Source organism: Malus domestica, chromosome 15 (assembly GCF_042453785.1).
Source record: "Malus domestica chromosome 15, GDT2T_hap1".
NCBI classification, from domain to species: Eukaryota; Viridiplantae; Streptophyta; class Magnoliopsida; order Rosales; family Rosaceae; genus Malus; species Malus domestica.
In genome coordinates this window covers 30,635,829-30,656,270 of record NC_091675.1, presented here as the reverse complement: position 1 = coordinate 30,656,270, position 20,442 = coordinate 30,635,829, and the positions used below count along the sequence as shown (strand labels likewise).

General features: G+C 37.7%; 1 protein-coding gene across 1 annotated transcript; it reads left to right on the top strand.

Annotated features, from left to right (window-relative positions):
* The first annotated feature begins 3,505 nt into the window (after positions 1–3,505).
* Positions 3,506–6,507, top strand: LOC103425155 (dof zinc finger protein DOF5.7-like). Its single transcript, XM_008363228.4, has 2 exons — positions 3,506–5,000; positions 5,963–6,507. The coding sequence occupies exon 1, from the start codon at positions 3,835–3,837 to the stop codon at positions 4,984–4,986; it is 1,152 nt and encodes a 383-aa protein (XP_008361450.3). The 5' UTR covers positions 3,506–3,834; the 3' UTR covers positions 4,987–5,000; positions 5,963–6,507.
* The last annotated feature ends 13,935 nt before the right edge of the window (positions 6,508–20,442 follow it).

Here is a 20,442-nt window from a genome sequence, read left to right as displayed (position 1 = left end):
ATACCTAGGAACATAATTTATAACTTAAGATCCTTAAAGTACGTATCTCAGGCTTGGAACCTTCTTTACAATCTCATCTTTGCAACTTAAGGTATTCCTCTAACTCATCCTCATCAATAATGGACCTTTCTAATCCATTATTATGTCATGTGCTCGATTGACGACGGATGTTCTCATTTATCCTTGTCGTCGATGACTCGACATTTGGTTGCCATGAGTAAAATGTACTTGTTTATGTATCCATCACTCACTCGCAATTAAGCTTTTCAAAACCCTAGCTACCTCCTTTTGGATTATGAGACCTAGTACAACTTCTCTCTCTCTCTCTCTAACTTCCAGACAAAGTTATTAATTAGAGAATATTAATAATGGACTCATGATGTTTTAATCTTGTCTTGTCTGTTCATAATTGGCTAATTAATAGCATAATTGAAGGCTTGAAGCTCCCAGTGAGAACACCCTTTTGTTTTTGGTAACTGGGTGAGTGGTACATTGGTACTTACGTACAAGCTATAGTAGTGTCCAAAATTGCTAGATCATACTTTGAATTATTTGTAGTAAACTCTAACGACATATGCCTCAATTAGAAGATACGTCAGCCATTTATGTACACATAATTGAGTACTGGTATCCAAAATAATGGCTAATTAGAGGAAAACATTATTGTCATATTGAAAAATTGTCACGTAATATAATTATGGGTTAATCTCAGTTTACTACTTTAAAGTTTCTTGATTTTCAACATTTGGTACATGAAGTTTTTTTCATCCCAGAGTGGTACATAAAGTTATAATTTTGGGACACTTTCATATATCCGTTAAGGTTGCTGTTAAATTTACCGTTAACTGATGACGTGGCATCCACGTGGACAATGACTGGGCGCCACGTGGATATTAAAAAAATTAAAATAATAAAAACTAAAAAAATTAAAAAAAAAACTTTTGGGCGTTTCTCCCTCACCTCTTCCGACCTCCCTCCCTCTCTCCTTTGCACCCACCCTCACCAAGTCACTCCCACACTCCCCCAAGATCCCCACTCTCCCTTCCCACTTCGACCTTCCTCTCTCACCAATGGAGGAAGAAGACCAGCAAAAAGCTGTAGATTTTTAAGCTCTACGGTGACGTTGAGGTTTTCGGTTTCAGGTCGGATTTGTTGAGGGCGTCGATGATGGGGAGGCCGATGCCTTTGGAGTCCAATTTGTCCCACTGGATGCGTCTGGATTTAGGTTCCGGGGTTCCGGGGGTGTTCGATTCAGACCATAAGGGGTTTCTGAGGCCTAGAAACAGTTTCATTTCGAGGATGGAGATTGGGCTCATTATGACGTCAGATTCAGAGACGGCTTTTGAGGTGAAGCTGGTGAACAATCTCGGATTCGCAAAGAAAGAGGAAGTGAGTTTAGTGTGTTTTTCTCTAGGAGAGAGAAGAGAGCCGTTTTCCTCCATTGGAGCTAGTTAGCTTGCTCTGATTCTTGAAAAATCCTATAAAAACAAAATTCCTCTGCAAAACAAGAAAAATAACTACTAAATGCACCCAAAATTAAAATTTGAATTGATTTTTACCTAGTAAATTACTCACAAGCTTTGAAGCTGTAGAAATGGCAGAAAGTTGCAGACTTTTAAGCTCTGCGATGTTAGAAAACGCTTGGTTGTAGGGGTGGGTATCATGGAAGGGGAAGGGTGTCGGTGGGTAAGGGGTGGAAGGGATGGAAGGGTGGAGCCGTGGAGTCTTGGAGGGGGTGGAGGGGATGGAAGGGTGTTGGGTGGGGAAGACGAAGGGGGTTCTGGGGGCTTTTTTTATTTTTTTATTTTTTTTAAAAATTAATTAATTATTTTAATATTTTAAATTTGGGCGAATATATATTTTTTATTTTTGAAATTTGAATTTCCACGTGGACCCTTAATGACACGTGGCGCCTAATCATTGTCCACATGGCGCGTCACGTCATCAGTTAACGGGAGACTTAACAGCCAGACTAACTGATGGATGAGACTGTCCCAAAATTAACATTTTAGGTATAACTCTTGGACGAAAAAAATTTCATGTGCTAAATGTTGAAAACCACAAAATTTGAGAGTAGTAAACTAAGATTTATCCTTAATTTTTAATGACAAAATATGAGTGGACTGAAACTGTATATTTTAGCATACAATATCGATCTATATGTCATTACGTACACAAAGTCATTATTTCACATAAGGGTGATCCGTTCTATACAATAATTTCCCGTTTAATGCAATAATTTCTTTAACACTATAGGAGGTGTTTGTTTGCAGTTGGGGAGTTTTAAAGTGATGTGTGGTTATCTTTGGTTTTAAAAGGGACATTTCATGGGAAGGAATAGACAAAGCTACTGTGAGTGACAGACTTCCCACTGTTACTGTTGTTAGTACTGACTCAGCCTTCTTTCTACCCTTCCTCACTATCAGTACTGAACCTCCTGTCATTGCTGCCCCTTCTTTCACTCTTCTAGCCTACATTCTATCATATCACATCCTAAAGCTTAGATTTCATTTCACCATCAGTTTACTCACCCGGGACACGATGACCCAATGACCCATACCCATTCATGTTTCATCATCCAATAAGTAATTAATTAATCACATTAACAGTTTATTGGCACGTCATGTTTTAATTTAATAATATAATGTTATACAAAATTGTTATTAGCATTTTAAAAATCTCATTTTACATTTTTCATAAGTGTCTATTCCTGCCCCGCCGCGCTCTTTCTTATTCTCTCATGAGTTAATTAAAGTGACTTTAATTACTATTGTTAATCAGGTTTACATTGTTGTTTAAACATAGGGGTAAATTTACCACTCATATTTCTTACTAATTCGGAACACGCCTTGTTGTGTAATACAATTTCATTCAAATCATAAGAGGTCTATTAATTTTTATTTACAATAATTTAAAAGTACCACTTATTAACATTGTCGTTTACTCATTTTATAACGTGAAATAGTACATTACGTGATAAGTATTTTTGGTACATGTAAAAGTTTTTTGTTTACAGTGCGGTCATCTATAAAAGTAATTTTTTCTTTTCACACAGTGTAAAAACATGACACGTGCATAGTCCATTTTGAAAATGAAGAAACTTTCCATTGTCACGGAAACACGGGTGGAACATCACGTGTTTTAATGTAAGTGGTATGAAATTTTATTTTTTAAGTTATTAACTTTTTAACATACATATCTCATAGTTTGTATAGTGACACATGATGTACCATCTTGTGTGCCGATTACACAGAAAAATCTCATCCGAAAATGAAACGATTATTTTGAATTTGAGTGCTGTGTCACATTTTCCATCTCTTCAAGCATCAGGAACCGATCCATCCAAATTGTTTTGTTGTTTTGGTTGTGGATGTCTTTTATTCTGCCAGCTGCTTATCGTTTCTTCTCAGATCATCTTACTCGTCTCTTCTCCCTCTTTTCCTTTGTCCTCTTCCTCCCCACCTGCATCTCTATATATATAGAAATAGAAACCCACTTCTTTTTTCTACTGTAACTCTCTCTCTCTCTCTCTCTCTATCTCTCTCTCTCTCCATATATTTCAGCTTTATTTATTCCATCAGATCTAGCTTCTAAAACCCACCTTATTACATATATCAAATTTTCTTCTATTTCTCTCTTTGATGGAGATCACAAGCACTCTTAAACATTCAACATCCATCTCCTTCCTTCCCCTTTCTCTCTATCCATTTCCTGCATGAAACCAATGAATTGACTACAACTTTGCTTTCCCAAAGGAAACTAATTAAACCACCACCCCAGAAAACAACACAACCCACTCCCACAAACTAATCAAACATTTCTCTGAAACACAAAATGATGTCCTCAGATACCGCACCGCCGACGAAGCCAAAAGACAACGAGAACCCAACAGAGGGCTCAGGCGGCAGCCGGCCGAAAGCCACGTCGTCATCATCATCGGGGCCAAAGCTGCCACCACCAGAGCAAGCCCTCAACTGCCCGAGATGCGACTCACCCAACACCAAATTCTGCTACTACAACAACTACAGCCTCACGCAGCCACGCCACTTTTGCAAGACTTGCCGGAGATACTGGACCAAAGGCGGCGCCTTACGCAACGTCCCCATCGGCGGCGGCTGCCGGAAGAACAAGAAAATTAGGTCCTCCTCATCTTCCAATTCCAGGCTGTCCTGCAGCTTTGACCCATCAAAAGACTCGGCCGGCTCTTCCTCCTCAGAGAATATGATGCTCGGCGGCTTGAAGTTCTTCCACGGCATTTCCCCCGCCATGGATTTTCAGCTCGGCAGCATATCTAGGCTCCATAATAGCAACCAGTTCTCTACAAACCCAGCAACTGGGATAAATTTCAACAACCCATTTCCAGCTTTCGGAGACGTTTCGGGTACTTTCGGATTGAGTACTAGTACTCTTGAGCCATCAGCCGGCGGTGGGACAAACGCTTGTAATAATTCTTTTCTGGGTTTTAATTATCCGCTCACTTTGGGCGGCCGCGGAGGCAGTGCTAGTGGTAGTGGTGGGTTAATTAGTACACAGAATATGATGAGTGCAATGAACGTGCACAGTAGCCTTGCGTCTTCAATCGAGTCTTTGAGTTCTATTAACCAAGACCTTCACTGGAAATTGCAGCAGCAGAGGCTTGCCATGTTTTTTGGTACGGAAGAACATGACCAGTCAACTCAGTTTCAGCTTGAAAACCAGCAGAAAACGCAGCAGATGATTACACCCATAAGCTTGTTTCAGAATCTGGAGGTTTCATCATCCCCAAGACCTGATCATCATCAAGGTGTAAGTCATGGAAGAAAAGAAGGTGGAGATACTGCCACCGAGTGGTTCTTCGGGAACTCTTATGCACCAGCGGTGACTCAGACGCCAACCAACAGCGGTGGTGGTGGCGGCGGAGCCAGCAATGAGAACGCAAGCAACTGGCCCCATGGAATTCCAGCGTGGAGTAGTCATGATTGGCAGCAGTACAATGCTTTGCCCTAGATCATGAGAGAGAGGTAGATGACAATTTGAAAGCATGATAATCAGAAATTAATGGGGAAAATTTTATTAATTTGTTTAAGAAATTATCTAAGAACTAAAAACACAATTTGGCATATGTTTCCTATGATGTTGTTTATGCTGGGGGTTATTCATATGCAAAACTGTAAAAGTTAACTGGTAACAAAAGGAAAAGAAAAATTAATGCTAGAGAGACTAAATTTGCACACTAAATAATGTGTCACTAATAGAAATAAACACGTTTATCAACGTTTAAGTAATAAACCAATCATTAACTTTCATGTCATTAATTTTCAAAATTTTATCTCCAAATTTAGTCCCTCTTTCATTACCAAAAAGAAAATAGTACGTTTTGCCCTAATTTCAAGATTATATTTATTTATTATTATCCAGTATTTAACGTAAGGATGACCAATATATGACCCAAAAAAGGTGGTGCTCAAATGTGTGGATATATATGTTCATGGTAGTTTCCCCATTTTCTTATGCATTTTACATTAGATTGAAAGATTGATGTTTGTAATAACAATAAATACAGTAGCTTTCCATGAACTGAAAGCAATTTTAAGCTGGCCTTGCACCAAAATACAAGAAAATCTACTATTTATTAATCTATATATATGTAGATTGAAACAAATAAATTTGTTGTTGCCTAATTAAGTTTCTTCGAACACTTAATCAAGGAATGATTATGAATAGAATAGGATTATAGGATTACATCTACATGAGGTTTTTTAGTACCTTATGAATTCTTTTGGCAATGATGTGGTAATTAAACATCATTTAGGGTTTAAATTGATCTCATTGCTCAGTACTTAATATACTAATTCAGTTAAGAAGGGGTTAAGTTTCTCCCCCTCGTCTCAAAATATTAATCCCATCGGGATCTGTGTATGTAGATTTTGGGGTGTTATTAAATGGGACTTAATGCCATATCTTTGATTTGTTTTATGTTCAGTCGGCGTCTACAACTCTCACTGTCTGGTAAGTAAGTGTGCCTTTGTCTCTCGCGTAGATTCTCTCTCCTTCTCTCTAGACATCTCTATCAGTCAAGGAACTGAGTCTCAGGCTCCATCTTCATCTCTCATTGTATGGAGTAGCAGTAAGGGGCCAGCTAGTTAAAGCCTCCACTGTCGGGCCTCTTCCTAGCTCTGCAATAGTTGCCATGTGAGGCAACCTAGCCTGCCTGCTCTCTCTCTCTCTCTCTCTCTATAGATCTGTTGCTTATTGGGGTTGCGTTTGTAATAATTAGTATGGCAGTGTGGTGTGATTTGGTGCTGTCTGAAAAAGTGGTGGTTTGAAAGTGTATTCAATGAAGGACTGTCAACATTTGAATCAACCAGAGAGATAGAGAGATAGAGAAAAGTGCTTAGGGTTCGGTTTTTTTGGTTTAAAAAAAAAAATATTCATGTGTAGCTTTTTAGAAGTGTTGGAGATCGAGCTCTTTCCTCCGTGCTAATTGCTGTATGCTATTGAATAAAAAATCTTCATCTTTCCTCTGAATCCTCATTGAGATTCTGTTTCACTTCATTTTCATTTCATGAGAGAAAATTTTTAATGGGCTAGAAATATGTTTGGGCATTATAAGTATCATAGTATAATTAGTTGAATTTTATTTTTAAATTTTTTAACTCATTGTATCATTACATTTGATGTACCAGACTACATTTGATGTACCATTGTATCCATGAGAGAGGATTTGCTTTTTTTCACCTTCCAACTTTATTCTGCACTTTGCCTATTTATGTGAAACTAAAAACAGACCCCACGGGCCACAGCTTTCAAAATTATTAGCAGAAATATTGCATAAAGCTCCTACAAAAAGAAGGATTATGCGAATCCATACAACCATTCTTATAACTTCTAGCATTTGATTTTCTTCAATTTATTCGATCCGATAGCACACCCCAAAAAAGAATCCTGCATTTCCCCTTATAAGTTATATCCATGAATATTTTACTCAACTATGTATATGTGTACCCTAAAAAGCAAAGCATGCATGCTTTTAATTACTTAATTAGGTATTATGCGTTTTCCATGCAGCATTCTTACATAAATACATATATGGTTTGCTTGTCCTTTAATGCTTAAGAAATCTTTGCATGGATGAAACCCATCTCTCTCTCTTTCTCTCTCTCTCATCTATGAGGGAGAACCATCAACTTGATTACCATGTCCTGTAAAAACAAGGCCAATCCTTTCTGTCTACACCTTTCTTAAAAAATGGGCTGGCTAGCTACAAGCAAGGCAAAAAGGTTGTGTGTGTGTGTGTAAAAAAAAAAAAAAAAAAAAAAATATATATATATATATATATATATATATATCAGTTGAGGGTGTTTCAGTTGTGTGTGTATATATATATGTGTGTGTGTGTGTGTGTGTATGTATGTGTATCTATCAGTTGAGGGTGTTTCAGACCCTTTATTGCATCATTCTTTTGGGTTTAGGGTTTAAGGCACTGTGACACCACCAACTCCCAACTGCTAGGCCCCCCATTTACAAATATGCTGCTTCTACTTTTTCATTCATCCTCCTCTCTCTCTCTCTCTCTCGGACACACATGGATTCAGTAAAGATATATATGAAAAGAAGATATACTCAATACATTATCAATCATAACCATTCCCAGTATACTTCTATTCTTGCAAATTTTAAAATTATACATATATATATATACGTAACTCTCTCTGTTTACGTTTTTGTAAACAATTTAACATCCATGCATGCAAAGAAATAATTTTAAAATTATTACATATATATATATTAATTAATTTAGAGAGACAGAGACAGATGAGGGGCTCAACAACGGAAGAACATGAAGCTGCGTGATTAACGTGAAGAACTGAGAGAGAGAGAGAGAGAGAGTTTTTGTTAAACTGTGTTTGTGTCAACTGTCATTTTACAAGTTACAACCTAGCTCGAGCTATCTGCAAGAAACTCATGACTCTCCCAGTTGAGAAAATATAGGATGTTTTATATCCTCACTTGCCTTATCCTACAACCCCATTGTGGGCCACCACCTACTATATATGTGTGTGTGTGTGTGTGTGTCCGTTGATTAACCTCATCATCGACATCTACCATCCAATTAAACATGCATGTATATATGTTGTGGGGCCATTTCTAGAAAGAGCACGAAGTTCATGCTTACGAGTAGCCAGACATCTTTCTTTATTCAACCGCACGTTATTTCAGAGGGCGTCATGCTTCATGATGACATGAAGCAAACGGAGTTGTGGATTACCTCTTTTACGCTCAATGGTTTTTACTAGATAATGGAAGACTAATTAACTTTTTCCTTGATCACATTTCCTAATCTTTTGAATGTCGACTTAATATTTATATAATATTAATTAATCCATTTCTTTGCATTTTGTTATGAAAGACATATATTCTACCGACATCATGCATAGTAAAATTTTATAATGATAAACAGTCATTTAAGTATCTGTAACGTTGTCAAAACTATTCATTTCATTTATTACATATCAAGTGAATTCTTATATACACTAATGCGTTACACAGTCAACATTTTAACATGTCATGCTATGCCCTAAGACGACACTTTCACATTATTTTATTATAAAGTAATCCTCTTGATTTTTCCTCAGGCTAATTTGCAGCAAATGTCCCTTAACTATACCACGAGTTTAATTTTCGTCGCTGAACTCTATTAATAGTTTTTTCCTTCTTCGAATTATGTCATTTGTTGCACTAGTAATCATTTTAATTAGTTTTGTCAACTTTTTCATTAAGTTGAGGGATAAAATAGAAATTTCATCCGAAAAATATGAAAATGAATTTTTTAACTAGAAAGACTTGGCTCCTCAAGGATTGAGGAGGAATTCCTCCTCAAAATACCTCGTGACATATTCACAAAACTTTGTGCTTATGATTGAAACTCCTTAAGGATTAAATGATCTTAGTTTTAATTGATATTTTGAAGAAATGATCTTTACATAGTGATTTATAATATGAACAGTTTCAATTATAAGCGCAAAATTGAGTAGGCAACGAAGTATTTTGAGGAGGAACTCCTCCTTAACCTTAAGGAGCCAAGCTCTTATCATTTTTGAATAAATTAGATTTTTTTGTATGAAAAGACCACTATACCCTTAAATTTGACGGAAAAGAAGAGAAATTTGACGGAAGCACTACTCATACAACACGAAGTTAATTTGAAGAACAAGATAAACTAATATGAGAATTGAGGGATGAAAACATGGGATAAAGTTTAAGACCTTTGTTACCGGGCGCCATTTTTCACAATATCATTGATAATCGAGCTAGCTAGGGCTCAACTGGTATAAACAAATTAGGGCACACGAGAAAGGAGGTTCTTTCTTTTTAAGTAAAACATGGACGTGGCAATTAAGTAAGGATATCAAACATGTCATCATCAAAATCACCATAATATATAGGGTAAATTACATTTTACCACCTTTTGTTTGAGGTCTATTACAACCTCATACAACATCTTCAAAACATTTCACTTTCATACCTCACTTATTATTTTATTTCAATATAATATATTCATTACATTTTCTATCTATTGATCAGTTAAGAGTTGATATGGCGGCCATATTTTTTTATTCATTTAAAATATTATAATAATTTACCGTTAAAAAAAAAAAACACACACACACACACAAACACAAACCTACCTCCCCGCAACCCCCCACCCTTGCAAACAAACCCATAAACCTTCAGCCCACCCCCCCCCCCACGACCCATCTCCCTCTCCTCCACTCTCTTCACCTCCCTTCCCAAAAATCCCATTTTCAGTCCTCTCCTCACTCACCATTTCTGATTGCTTCTCTCTCTCTAGGAGATGAGTCCTCAAACCCTAACCCTAATTTCATGCACTCCTCTCTCTTCTTCTTCCTCTTCCTATTGCCGATCAATTCATAGAGATGCTCGCTGGCGGTCTCGCTCCCACAGAAAACGCAGGAGTTTGGATGGAGGGGTGGCTCGGGTGGGATTTTTGGGCGTGGCGGCGGTCTCCGGGAAGGTGGAGGTGGGGTGGGGGGTTGCGGAGGTGAGGGTGGGGCGGGATGGGGTGTTTGGGCTGCAGGGAAGGGGGAGGGTGCAGGGGTTCTGGGTTTGTTTGGTTTTCGCTTCTTCTTATTTATTATTTTTTTCATAGGGTAAATATTATTATATTTTAAATGCATAAAAAAATATTATTTTTGTCATGTGGCACAATTTGGCAGCCACGTCAGCACAAATGCGGATTCCATATTTGCCACGTCATCACTTAACAATTTACTTAACGGATTTTCTAACGGATGTATGAAATTGAAATAAAATGATAAGTAAATGTATGAAATTGAAATGTTTTAAAGATGTTGTAAGGAATTGAAATTGACCTCAAACTTGAGGGAGTAAAATGTAATTTACCCTAATATATAATGTTGGTCCTTGCAATAAGTTTTGTTTTGTTGTGTCTTTGATGACCTGTTGGACAATGGGGACACTGGCCCCCACACCCCACCCCTAAGAGAGATTTTTCAATGTAACCAGCACACGAGGTGTTACATTACGTGTCACTATAAAAATGGTGGAATTTGTGTATTAAAAAGTTAATAATTTAAAAAATAAAATTTTTCATCACTTACATAAAAATATGTGGTATACCATTCGTATTCCCGTCATAATAAAAAATTTCTCCACCAGTAGAGAACGAGGAAATCGCTTTCATTTGCGTCATCCCTTTTGGCATTTTCCTGCGAGGTCGGAAAGCTGTCACCCCCTTCTCTCTCAGACACAGACACACCTTCCACCAAGCCACCTTCATCATTTCAATTTAGTTTTTTAATTACGGGATTAGATAAGTCGTTAATCACAATTTGTATTTCACAAAACTTTGGTACAGCTCCTCTCTCTCAGACAAACACACGCACTTTCCACCAAGCCACCTTCATCATTTCAATTTAGTCTTATTGGATTTTTAGATAAGTTAATCGCAATTTGTATTTCACAAAACTTTGTACAGCTTTTGACTGCAACATTCAAACCAATATATTTAGTGCTTCTGTTCTGCACATTGAAGTGCAAAGTGATTAGTAAGGGATATATGCGGCATTTCTGCTGGAGTTGCAAAATCTGTTACATCTACATTCTAACGAACCGACAACTAATGTTAATGTTGTATGTGAATGATGGAAATATATTTAACTTCATGTAGTTGCATGATATATAAAGCTAGACTCCTGCAAAGAGGCCTAAGTGGATATAGTCTGTTTAATTTGATATTATGTTTGACTGTAAGCGTTCAACTCAAAATCAATTTGCAGTGGTTAGCAAAATCCCAAATTTATTGAGTTCTTATGCTAGACTTCTTTCGTTAGGATCTCTCAATATTACAACTTAACCTACGTCCTCTTTGAACAAATTGAATCCCCAACAGCTAAATGATTTTAAAAGATGATGATCATTATTTACATGACTTGATTCACATGTGACAAATACTGTAATTAACCATGCATCATATTGTGTTCTTGAAGATTTAGCATAATAGTGCAGAAACGTGGAACGCCCTAAAACTCTCGACTACTCGTACAATATTAGCTAAATAACAGCTAGCTAAGTGATGTAGCCAAAGCCAGCAATGTCCGTAAATGCATCACGCATAGCAGAAAGCTTGAGAGAGAGAGAGAGAGAGAGAGAGAGAGACACGTGATAGAGGTGGCCAGAATCCCGTGAGAGAGCAAACCAGAAACGAAGCCCATGAGCCATAACACATAAAACCAATGTTTTGAGCTGCCATATACATATGGTTACGTACCAAACGTAACATGATCTCACGGGCCTTCCATCCCATCCTTCTCATCTAATACCATAACAACTTCCACCCATCATATGGTAATGATGGCTATTTGTCAAATTTTCACCAAGCTTCAACAATGGCGGAAAGATTTAGTTTAGGTGTCAATTTTATTCATTTTGAATGGAATTATTAAGATACCTTGAGATTCATTAAGATCATAATTACCAACTAATGCTTGATTTCGTTGAAAGATAGTCGACATGAATAATTGTCAATTGGAAAATTTTCTGGTTTATAAAAATGACTTCCAACAAGAAAATATGCGAGCTCGAACTTTCAAAGGGCAAAATAAATGTAAATTGTATAGCAAATTTGAAATTTAGATTATTAACTGACTTTTAAATAAGTCCCAATCAGTTCAATTTTCTCGTCCATATATAGTGTCCTTAAATCTATTATTTATTTTTTGATAAGGCACACAAAGGCTGGCACTTAGTAATGAAAGTGGAACTTAATGAACCAAGTTATGATTTTGTCCCTTCTCTGTTGCCATATCCTTCTGCGCGCGCCCCGCCGCCCTCGATAAACTCACAAATCCAAGAGCATGGCTGGTTCTGTTCAAAACGGTTCGGTTTTTTGCCAAAACTGAAACCGAACTAAAATTTCGGTTGGGTTTGGTTTGGTTCAAATTTTTTTTGGTTTTTTTTTTTGGAACTTTAACGAAAAACATCCGATACTGTTCACTTTAACGAAAAATCACATTTTTACACTAAAAAGTCAATCTTGGTACTATTCACTTTACCCTTTATTTTGTCCTTATCATTAAAACTCAAAGTTTTCAAGCCCTTTTCATTAGTTTTTTTTTTTTTGGTTTTGGTTTTTTTGGTTTGGTTTTGGTTTTTTTTTCTTTTCAAAAAATGATGTAAATGGAAGAAACCTGCCTAATGCCTATCAAGTAGATCGAATTCAAATTTTCAAAACTTAAACAAATACATAAACATATATTCTTCAAGGAAATGTACATCGCCAGGATTCAAAATTCTAAAACTTTAAAATTTGCAAAATCATGAAATAATTCAACAAATTAACTAATTGATGCAGATCGAAACAAAAACAAAGCAAATGGGTTCGTCTAAATGCCATAATCGGACTCCAATATCGCATGCCCACATTAAAAACCCATAAACTGAAAAACAAATAAAACCCAACAAACGGAGATCAGAGATTGACAGATTCAGTTCAGAGCCACCATGTCGTCTCTTCTTCTCTTGCCAAGGTAAAACTGAAGATGTAGGTGCTGCCAACTAAGACTAACCTCATCCACCGTCAACTGCCCATCAGTCCCATATTGTGCCCCTGGACTGCCCCACTGCCACTGTGGTTTGGCTCTCCTCTTTGCTACTGTTGAAATCCACGGAGCATCTTCACAGGAGAAGACTGGAGAGAGATAATGATTTAGAGAGAGAGAGAGAGAGAGAGAGAGAGAGAGAGAGAGAGAGAGAGAGAGAGAGGAAGCAGCGGAAGGGGAAAGTGTGTGTTTGAGAAAAGGTGAAAACTGAAATGGGAGTGAGTGACGGCTAGGGTTTGCAAACTTAAGAAATTTTATAAAGCATTAAATATTAGAAATCAATAAATAACTTACTGGTACAATTATAACAACACAAGGCCTACAGTTAAGTTGGCTTGGAGCAATTATCCCCAACCGCGAAGTCAGGGGTTGAAACCCTGATGCTAACACATTTTTTAGGAATTTATATATGGTTTTTTTTTTTCTGTTTGGTTCTGTTTTCGGACCTCAAAAACCAAAACCGAAACCAAACTGGCCAAATTCGATTTGGTTGGGTTTGGCAGTTTCAGTTCGATTTTTTTCGGCTTTGGTTCGGTTTGGTTTTCGGTTTTTTTTTTATTTTCGATTTTTTGAACCCACCCCTAGCTGGGCGTGCTCCTTACTCTGCTGCGCACTTATAATATGGAACTGCACGGACCATGAAGGGTACTCCTGTCATTTCATTATGTTTTGCAAATGTGAAGTCGCTCTCTAGTCTCTAGTCTTTATTTACACTCATGACTTTTAAAGGTTTAACTTTTACCCTTTCACTCTTACAGTACTGCAAGTCTGCTAGTGCCACAACGAGAGAGCTCAGTACCTTTTCTACTTCGACATATTGATATTGGGGCCAGTTAGCTTTTATCAATACTAACTGATAAATGATAATATTAATTAATTAATTAAAGCTATGTTTGGGTGATTGATTTTAAGCGCTAAGAGCACTTCTAGTGTAGTAAGGCCCCTTGGGCAATAGGCAACTTAATCCCCTTAAATGAACAGTAACTGCTCATGTGCATCTTCACCCCTAAACTAGATAGCCCAGACAATTTGTATTAAAATATTAGCATTTGGTTTAGACAGTTATATTTTTGCTATGAATATCTTCGACGGTGGATAACAAATGTGGTCTCTCTTTGTGAACTCCATATCCTAGATCTAGAAGCACCCCCTAGTTTCCAGTTTCAACTGCAGCCCCTTGCTTTGCTCAAGGTAGGCAGCAGCTTGCTACTCCTCATTTTCCTCCTCATTCCCTCATCTCTTCTCTGCCCCTTCCTTCTTTTCCTTCCCTCTCATCTTTTATGCCATTTCCCCCTACCTACATCCACCTTATCTTCCTTCTCCATTTCTAGTCTCCTCCCTTCATTTTATCTTAGTTTTCCTTGAGCCGGGTCTCAACTATCCCCTGAGCTTGTCTCAATTTGAGCTTCACCCTTTATTCACATGCTTTTACTGCTTTTTGTCTTTTAATTATCCTTCCTCCCCCTCCCTAGCTATGATACTTCACCCCCATCCCAGTATGTGCTCGAATCGGCAAACTTCGACAGAAACTGGATATCAGATCCACTTCCCTCTTTCACTTCCCCTCCCTCAACCAACATGATTCCTGTCGAGGCCAAATGTTTGGGTATTTTACATACCCCGTTAGTCTCACTTTCTACCCATATGTTACTTTGTTTGTATATATTTGCAGGGGTTCGTGAAGGGGACTTGGATCTGGTGTCTACTTTCTCAGCTCAGAGGTTGACTTCTCAAAAGATGTGACAGTGACAACGGGGTGGTCTTTGCTTTTCGAGATTAGGGTTTTTTATTGTTTGTTTTTTGCAGCCTTCGAGTCTAAGCTTGTGTCGACCTCCATTGTATCTTAGGTTGCAGCTCTCATTTTGCTTGGGCCCTTTACTTTATCTGTAGTTGTTTACCCAATTCTTTTGGGCCTTGTACTAATTTTTAATGAAATGAAAGATATCTTACTTTGTAAAAAAAAAAAAAAAAGCATTTGGTGTGATTGTTTCTTGTATGAGTTTTCTTCCTTACTATTCAAAAACTTAGATTATTGCGATATGACAAGCATGAGAGATAATTATGTTGGAATATGATCATAAGTACAAGTCTTGAGGCTGGCTATTTATTTCACATTGGTACAAACGATATTGTCTATTAAGGAGGAAGTGTGGGCTTAACCTCACAATGTGCCAACAATAATGTGGTTCAAGTTCGCCTTTGGCGAGAATCAAACCTAAGACCTCTCACTTACAAGTGAAGATGAATACTAGTAGACCGTTGTACTAAATGGTAGTGTAAATTGATTTTAACACTAGTATACAATAAGGTAACTTTTCAGTACCGAATGAGGATTCTATTATGAGAATTGCATAGACTGATTGTGTATAAATAGCGACATCCACTCTCACAAAACGCATGCTCAAATTTGAACTAAGACCTATTGTTAGTTTGAGTACATTTGGTTTTGATAGAGGGGAGAAGGTTTACTACTTTGTTTGTTCATGGCTTTATATTTTTCGACTGCTGCAGGTTAGTTTTTCTTCTATACTTTTTGTTTGTTTATCGATCTGGTTCTTTATGGTTTATTAGCTTGACTAAGATCTTCTTGAGGCTTTAATTTTCTTACATTTGGTATCAGAGTCAAATACTTTTAGTTAATAAACTCTAATAAAAAAAAACATATTAAAATTGTTAAAGCCTCCCAAGAAAGGATAAGAAAACCAAGGTTTTTGTTTGTTTTAACTTTTTGAAAGGCAATCGTTTTGAATTCGGGTCTTGGTTCAAATTAGGTATTGTGATAAACCAGTATGTATAGCATTTCTATTAAATTATGAATGTGATCGTGTAAATTCTATCATATCTAGGATATCCTAATAGGATTTTATCATATCTTTTAGACTAGATATTATCCTATTAGTGTTGTAATCCTTTTGGGGTAAGAAATTTACTTTCCCTACTACTATAAATAAAGGCACAATGGAGTGAGATAATACACACCTCACAATTACACATCTCTCTCTTTCTCCCTACTGCTACCGCACCCCATCTCTTTGTCCTTTATAATAATTCAATAAATTAGGCCTATAACCCATTATCAGCATGCTCTTGCTAAAAGCTAAGGAACTGAAGGATCTTGGAGGAGGCTCTTCTACAAATTCAAAGGCTTTTGTTGTTTTCTACCATCCAAGTATGCATAAAATAAAGGAAGATATTTGAAATGACCATGAAACATGAAAACATTCCCTATAATGCATGAACCCCCTACATTTACAATACACTCACACACACACACACACATATGTACACGTTTCATGCATTCAACAATTTTTGCCATGTGGAATTTGTGAGTCAAATTATCAAAAGAAATTAGAAGCAATTAGGGTTTTTCAAACCCTAATGCCAAAAAAAAAAATTAAAAATTAGGTTTTTTTTACTAAATGAGCCGCTGCTCCAAGCCATGTTGTTAGCACCAAGCTGAGCCACACTAGCTGGTCTGTAGCCCAACTGCGTTGAGCAGCCACCAAGACGACATCATTTGACGTCTGGACCAAGGCAGCAGCCCTTTGGGCTTGCTACATGTGAGACTGACTAGGCCTCTGGCCTGTGAAGGTTTTTAGTTGGGTTTACAGTCCTAGCCCACCTCGAGCACGCTTTGCAGCCGCATGTTGGGCCTTACCCTCGTGCCCCTGGCCTAAACTAGCAACCATTGTGTTGCTGGGCTTGTCCCCGTGCATCGTGGCTCGCTTGCAGTAAGCTTGCTGCTTGCTGGGCATGTTCCGGTGTCTCAACCCGCCAGCAGCAGGTTCTGTGCTGCTGGGCTCACCTCACCCATACCCAAAACCCAAAGCCAGCTCACGCTGGGTTTTGTTGTGCCCTAACCCAAGCCAGCAAAAGCTAAGCTTACTTCCCCTTGCCTATTTTTGGCCAAATTCCAGTAGCTTTGAGCTGTTGGGCTTATCCCAACCCATGGTCTAAAAGCTTGCAGCCTCTCTGTGGCTCATAAAGGTTACAGCCAGCCCAATCAAGTTGGGTTGCGTTGTTTTTTTTTACCCAATGCCAATTTTGGCATTCCCGCTTCATAACCATACCCATTTAATTTTTGAGACATTTTAGTTAATGCTAATTAACCTATAATGCACTTGTCATTTAGCCCATCGCCAACTAAAGCTTATATGACCCGCATATCATTATTTTGTTTCCACAATTGACCTCGTATGGTGCCGATCTATTGTTTTAATTAAAAGTAACCAGTAGTCCATTAATTTGACAAGAAATCCAAAATTAGTGGCCTGAAGATCAATTTTGGACATTAACGATTCAATAATTTATTTTTCTTCTTTAACCATTGACATCTTTTCATAGTCCCGAAGCGCTCACCCTTAAGTTCCTGAAGCAAGACTGGAGAATATATGAACTACCATAGAAAGATTTTTTTATAATTGTTATTATGTGTTCTTGCAGGAACTTCCTTTTTATGAATCAGAAGTTCATAACTAAACTCGAACATGTTGTTTCGAATTTAGTGCCTTTGAAACTCAAAGTTTTCATAAAACAATACACCCATGAAAACCCAACATTTTTCATGTAAAGCATGTCTTAGAACCCAAATGTTCTAACTTTGATGCTTATGGATGTTTTATTTCCCATAGCACCAATCACAATCTTGTTCCCTTCATTTAGTGGATTGTTGAACAGTCACAAGTTTGATTTTGCTGATTTAGACGTTTCTGGCAGAAACTACATTATGTGGGTACAAGACGTGAATCTCCACTTGACTATCAAAAAGCTGAGAAACCATTGAAGCCAACAATGGAATGGAAGAGCTGCATAAGCCTCCACTATGATCTTCATTCAAAGACTTATACCCGAAGCATAACAAATGGAAGTCCCTCCCTATCGAGGATTCCATGACTCTTTAGCTCACTCCTACGGACCGTCTAATTGTGAAAGATATTGCCTAAAGCACACCAAGTCTATGAATAAGTATGATTATGAAGTTTATAAATCTGATCGAATTTTAACTAGAGAATACTTTTCTCATCCTTTCATGTTTCTAACTCACTCATGAAGCAGTAGTGTAGAAAGCGAAAGTTTTCCAAATTCTCGAATTTGATTACTACCATAAATGTGAGAATACAGTTTAGGCTCAGCTTTAGCTGAAGTCTACCGAATAGTGATACCCAATTTCTGCTGGGGCCCACCAAAATGTATGCTCTATTTCAGTAAAGGCGTACCAAACAAACCTATCTAGCTTTGCATGGAACATTTCAAACCCAAGTCTGGCTCTGTCTCTCTCATAATCCAATTTCGAGTTTGTTTTTACAACATATGGTAGAATTAAGGCTTGCCAAGGTATGGCATCATGCCCGAGGCATGATCTTTTGGCACATAAGACCTAACACTTCAAGAATAATGATAGTATTCCCAAACCTCAACCTTGCAAAATCTACTTCCGTTTTGATAGAACAGATCATTGGTTATGCATCTGTTCGTGCCCCTACCAATGTCATTGAGGAGTACCATTCTCATAGTCAATATATGAGACTAATTTTGCTTCATTGAACATTGTTAAAAGAGCAGGATTTTGACATGAATGGCCATGTTGGTCGAACCCCCTTGTTCATTTGGTTTACTTTGTGAACAATTTATGTTCCCAGATTCAAGTTTGGTGTTTGTTTTAGCTATGGATAATGTTATCAATACTGTCATCAAATATGAGGTAATTAAATCATGTTTCTTATACATATGACTGAATTCAATTAAACACATGATTAGGTATGAATGTGGGAAATTTAGTTATTTGAATGAATGCAATACTACACATACTAACTTTACACCTAAATCACATCTCTAGAAATGACTTTAGGTCTATCTAACCTAATTAAGAGCATTGGCATGCTCCTTGTTGTATTAAGGTACAAAATTACCATTTGAGAGAACAATGGTCATAAATGAAATCACTGAAGAAAATAGTGGAATACCTTTGCACCACCTCCAAAATACAAAGCTCGAAGCCATATTTTGGGGCCAATAAGCTACCTCCCATCTGGGATAGGCCACGTGTGGCTGGCTTGAAGCTAGGTGATTCGAGTAGTTACTTGTTTTTGGCACAGCCTTTTGGGACACTTAGGTCGAACAATAATGCCACAACGCATCTCCCTATTTGAAGAAAGGATCTTGTGTTTACAAGCACACTTTGCCAAACCCGCTTGTTTGGGAAATTTGATATTCAAAATTATCCCTAGCAAAGGTATGAAACGACCCTCTTTTCACAGTGGATTCAAGGGAATAATCATGGACTAATCCAACCAAAATACGGACCATATAAATATTTATGATTTTGGTTGATGCATCGACAAACTGGTTACATGTTTGTCCACACACATTGCTACTAAACCTTTTGGCCAATTTTAAGGATTCACCACCCTAATTATCCCATAAAGTTTGGAAGACTAGATTATGCCAGAGAGTTTATATCGAAAGTTTTCGATAAGTATTGCATTTTTTTAGGGGGTTTATAATTGGACATTGAATTTCCATGTTCACCCCAAAATAGCCTCGCAGAGTGATCATAAAGTGCAATTTAAATGATTGCCCGGAACTTGGTGAACGCACTAAGCTTTCAGTTTCTGCCTAGGGCTATGCCATCTTGTACGCAGTTATGTCGGTCCACCTTGAGGCCCATTCCCACCCGACCTATTCTCGACTTTATAGTTGGTTACTGGGTACGAACGTGACATTTTATACTTACACCTTTTGAGTGTCCATTCCATGTGCCAAGTTCCGTTGCCGCAACATACCAATATGGGTCTTCCAAGAAGGATGTGAATCTTTGTCGATTATGATTCTCCTTCTCACTAGCTCTTTTAAAGCCCTTGCAAGCGATCTCTTTACTGCTCATTTTACGGATTGTTACTTCAATGAAACAGTCTTCCAGCCGTTAGGGGGAGATAAGAACGTCAATGTTCTTGTAAAACGAAGAGAATTTACGTGGATATTGCCCACTATATCTCATCTTGATCCCTGTACCACATAAGTGTGATAAGCAAATGCGATGTATTCTAGCTTTCGGAATGTTGCTCCAGATGCATTCCTTTGATCCAGCTAAAGTGGCGAGATCATATATACTAGTTACAAACATGCCTACAAGGATAGATGTACTTAACAGATGTCGAGTCAACATCCCCGAAAGGTGTGCTGCCCCTAGAGAACAGTTTGGACATCCTTGTTGGATAGTTCGGTACACCGAAGGATGACCAATCAATCTGTCTCGACCAAAAGCACGATAGATCACTCAGTTCATAGGATTCACTTTCCTAAAAGAGGAAGATCACAACAC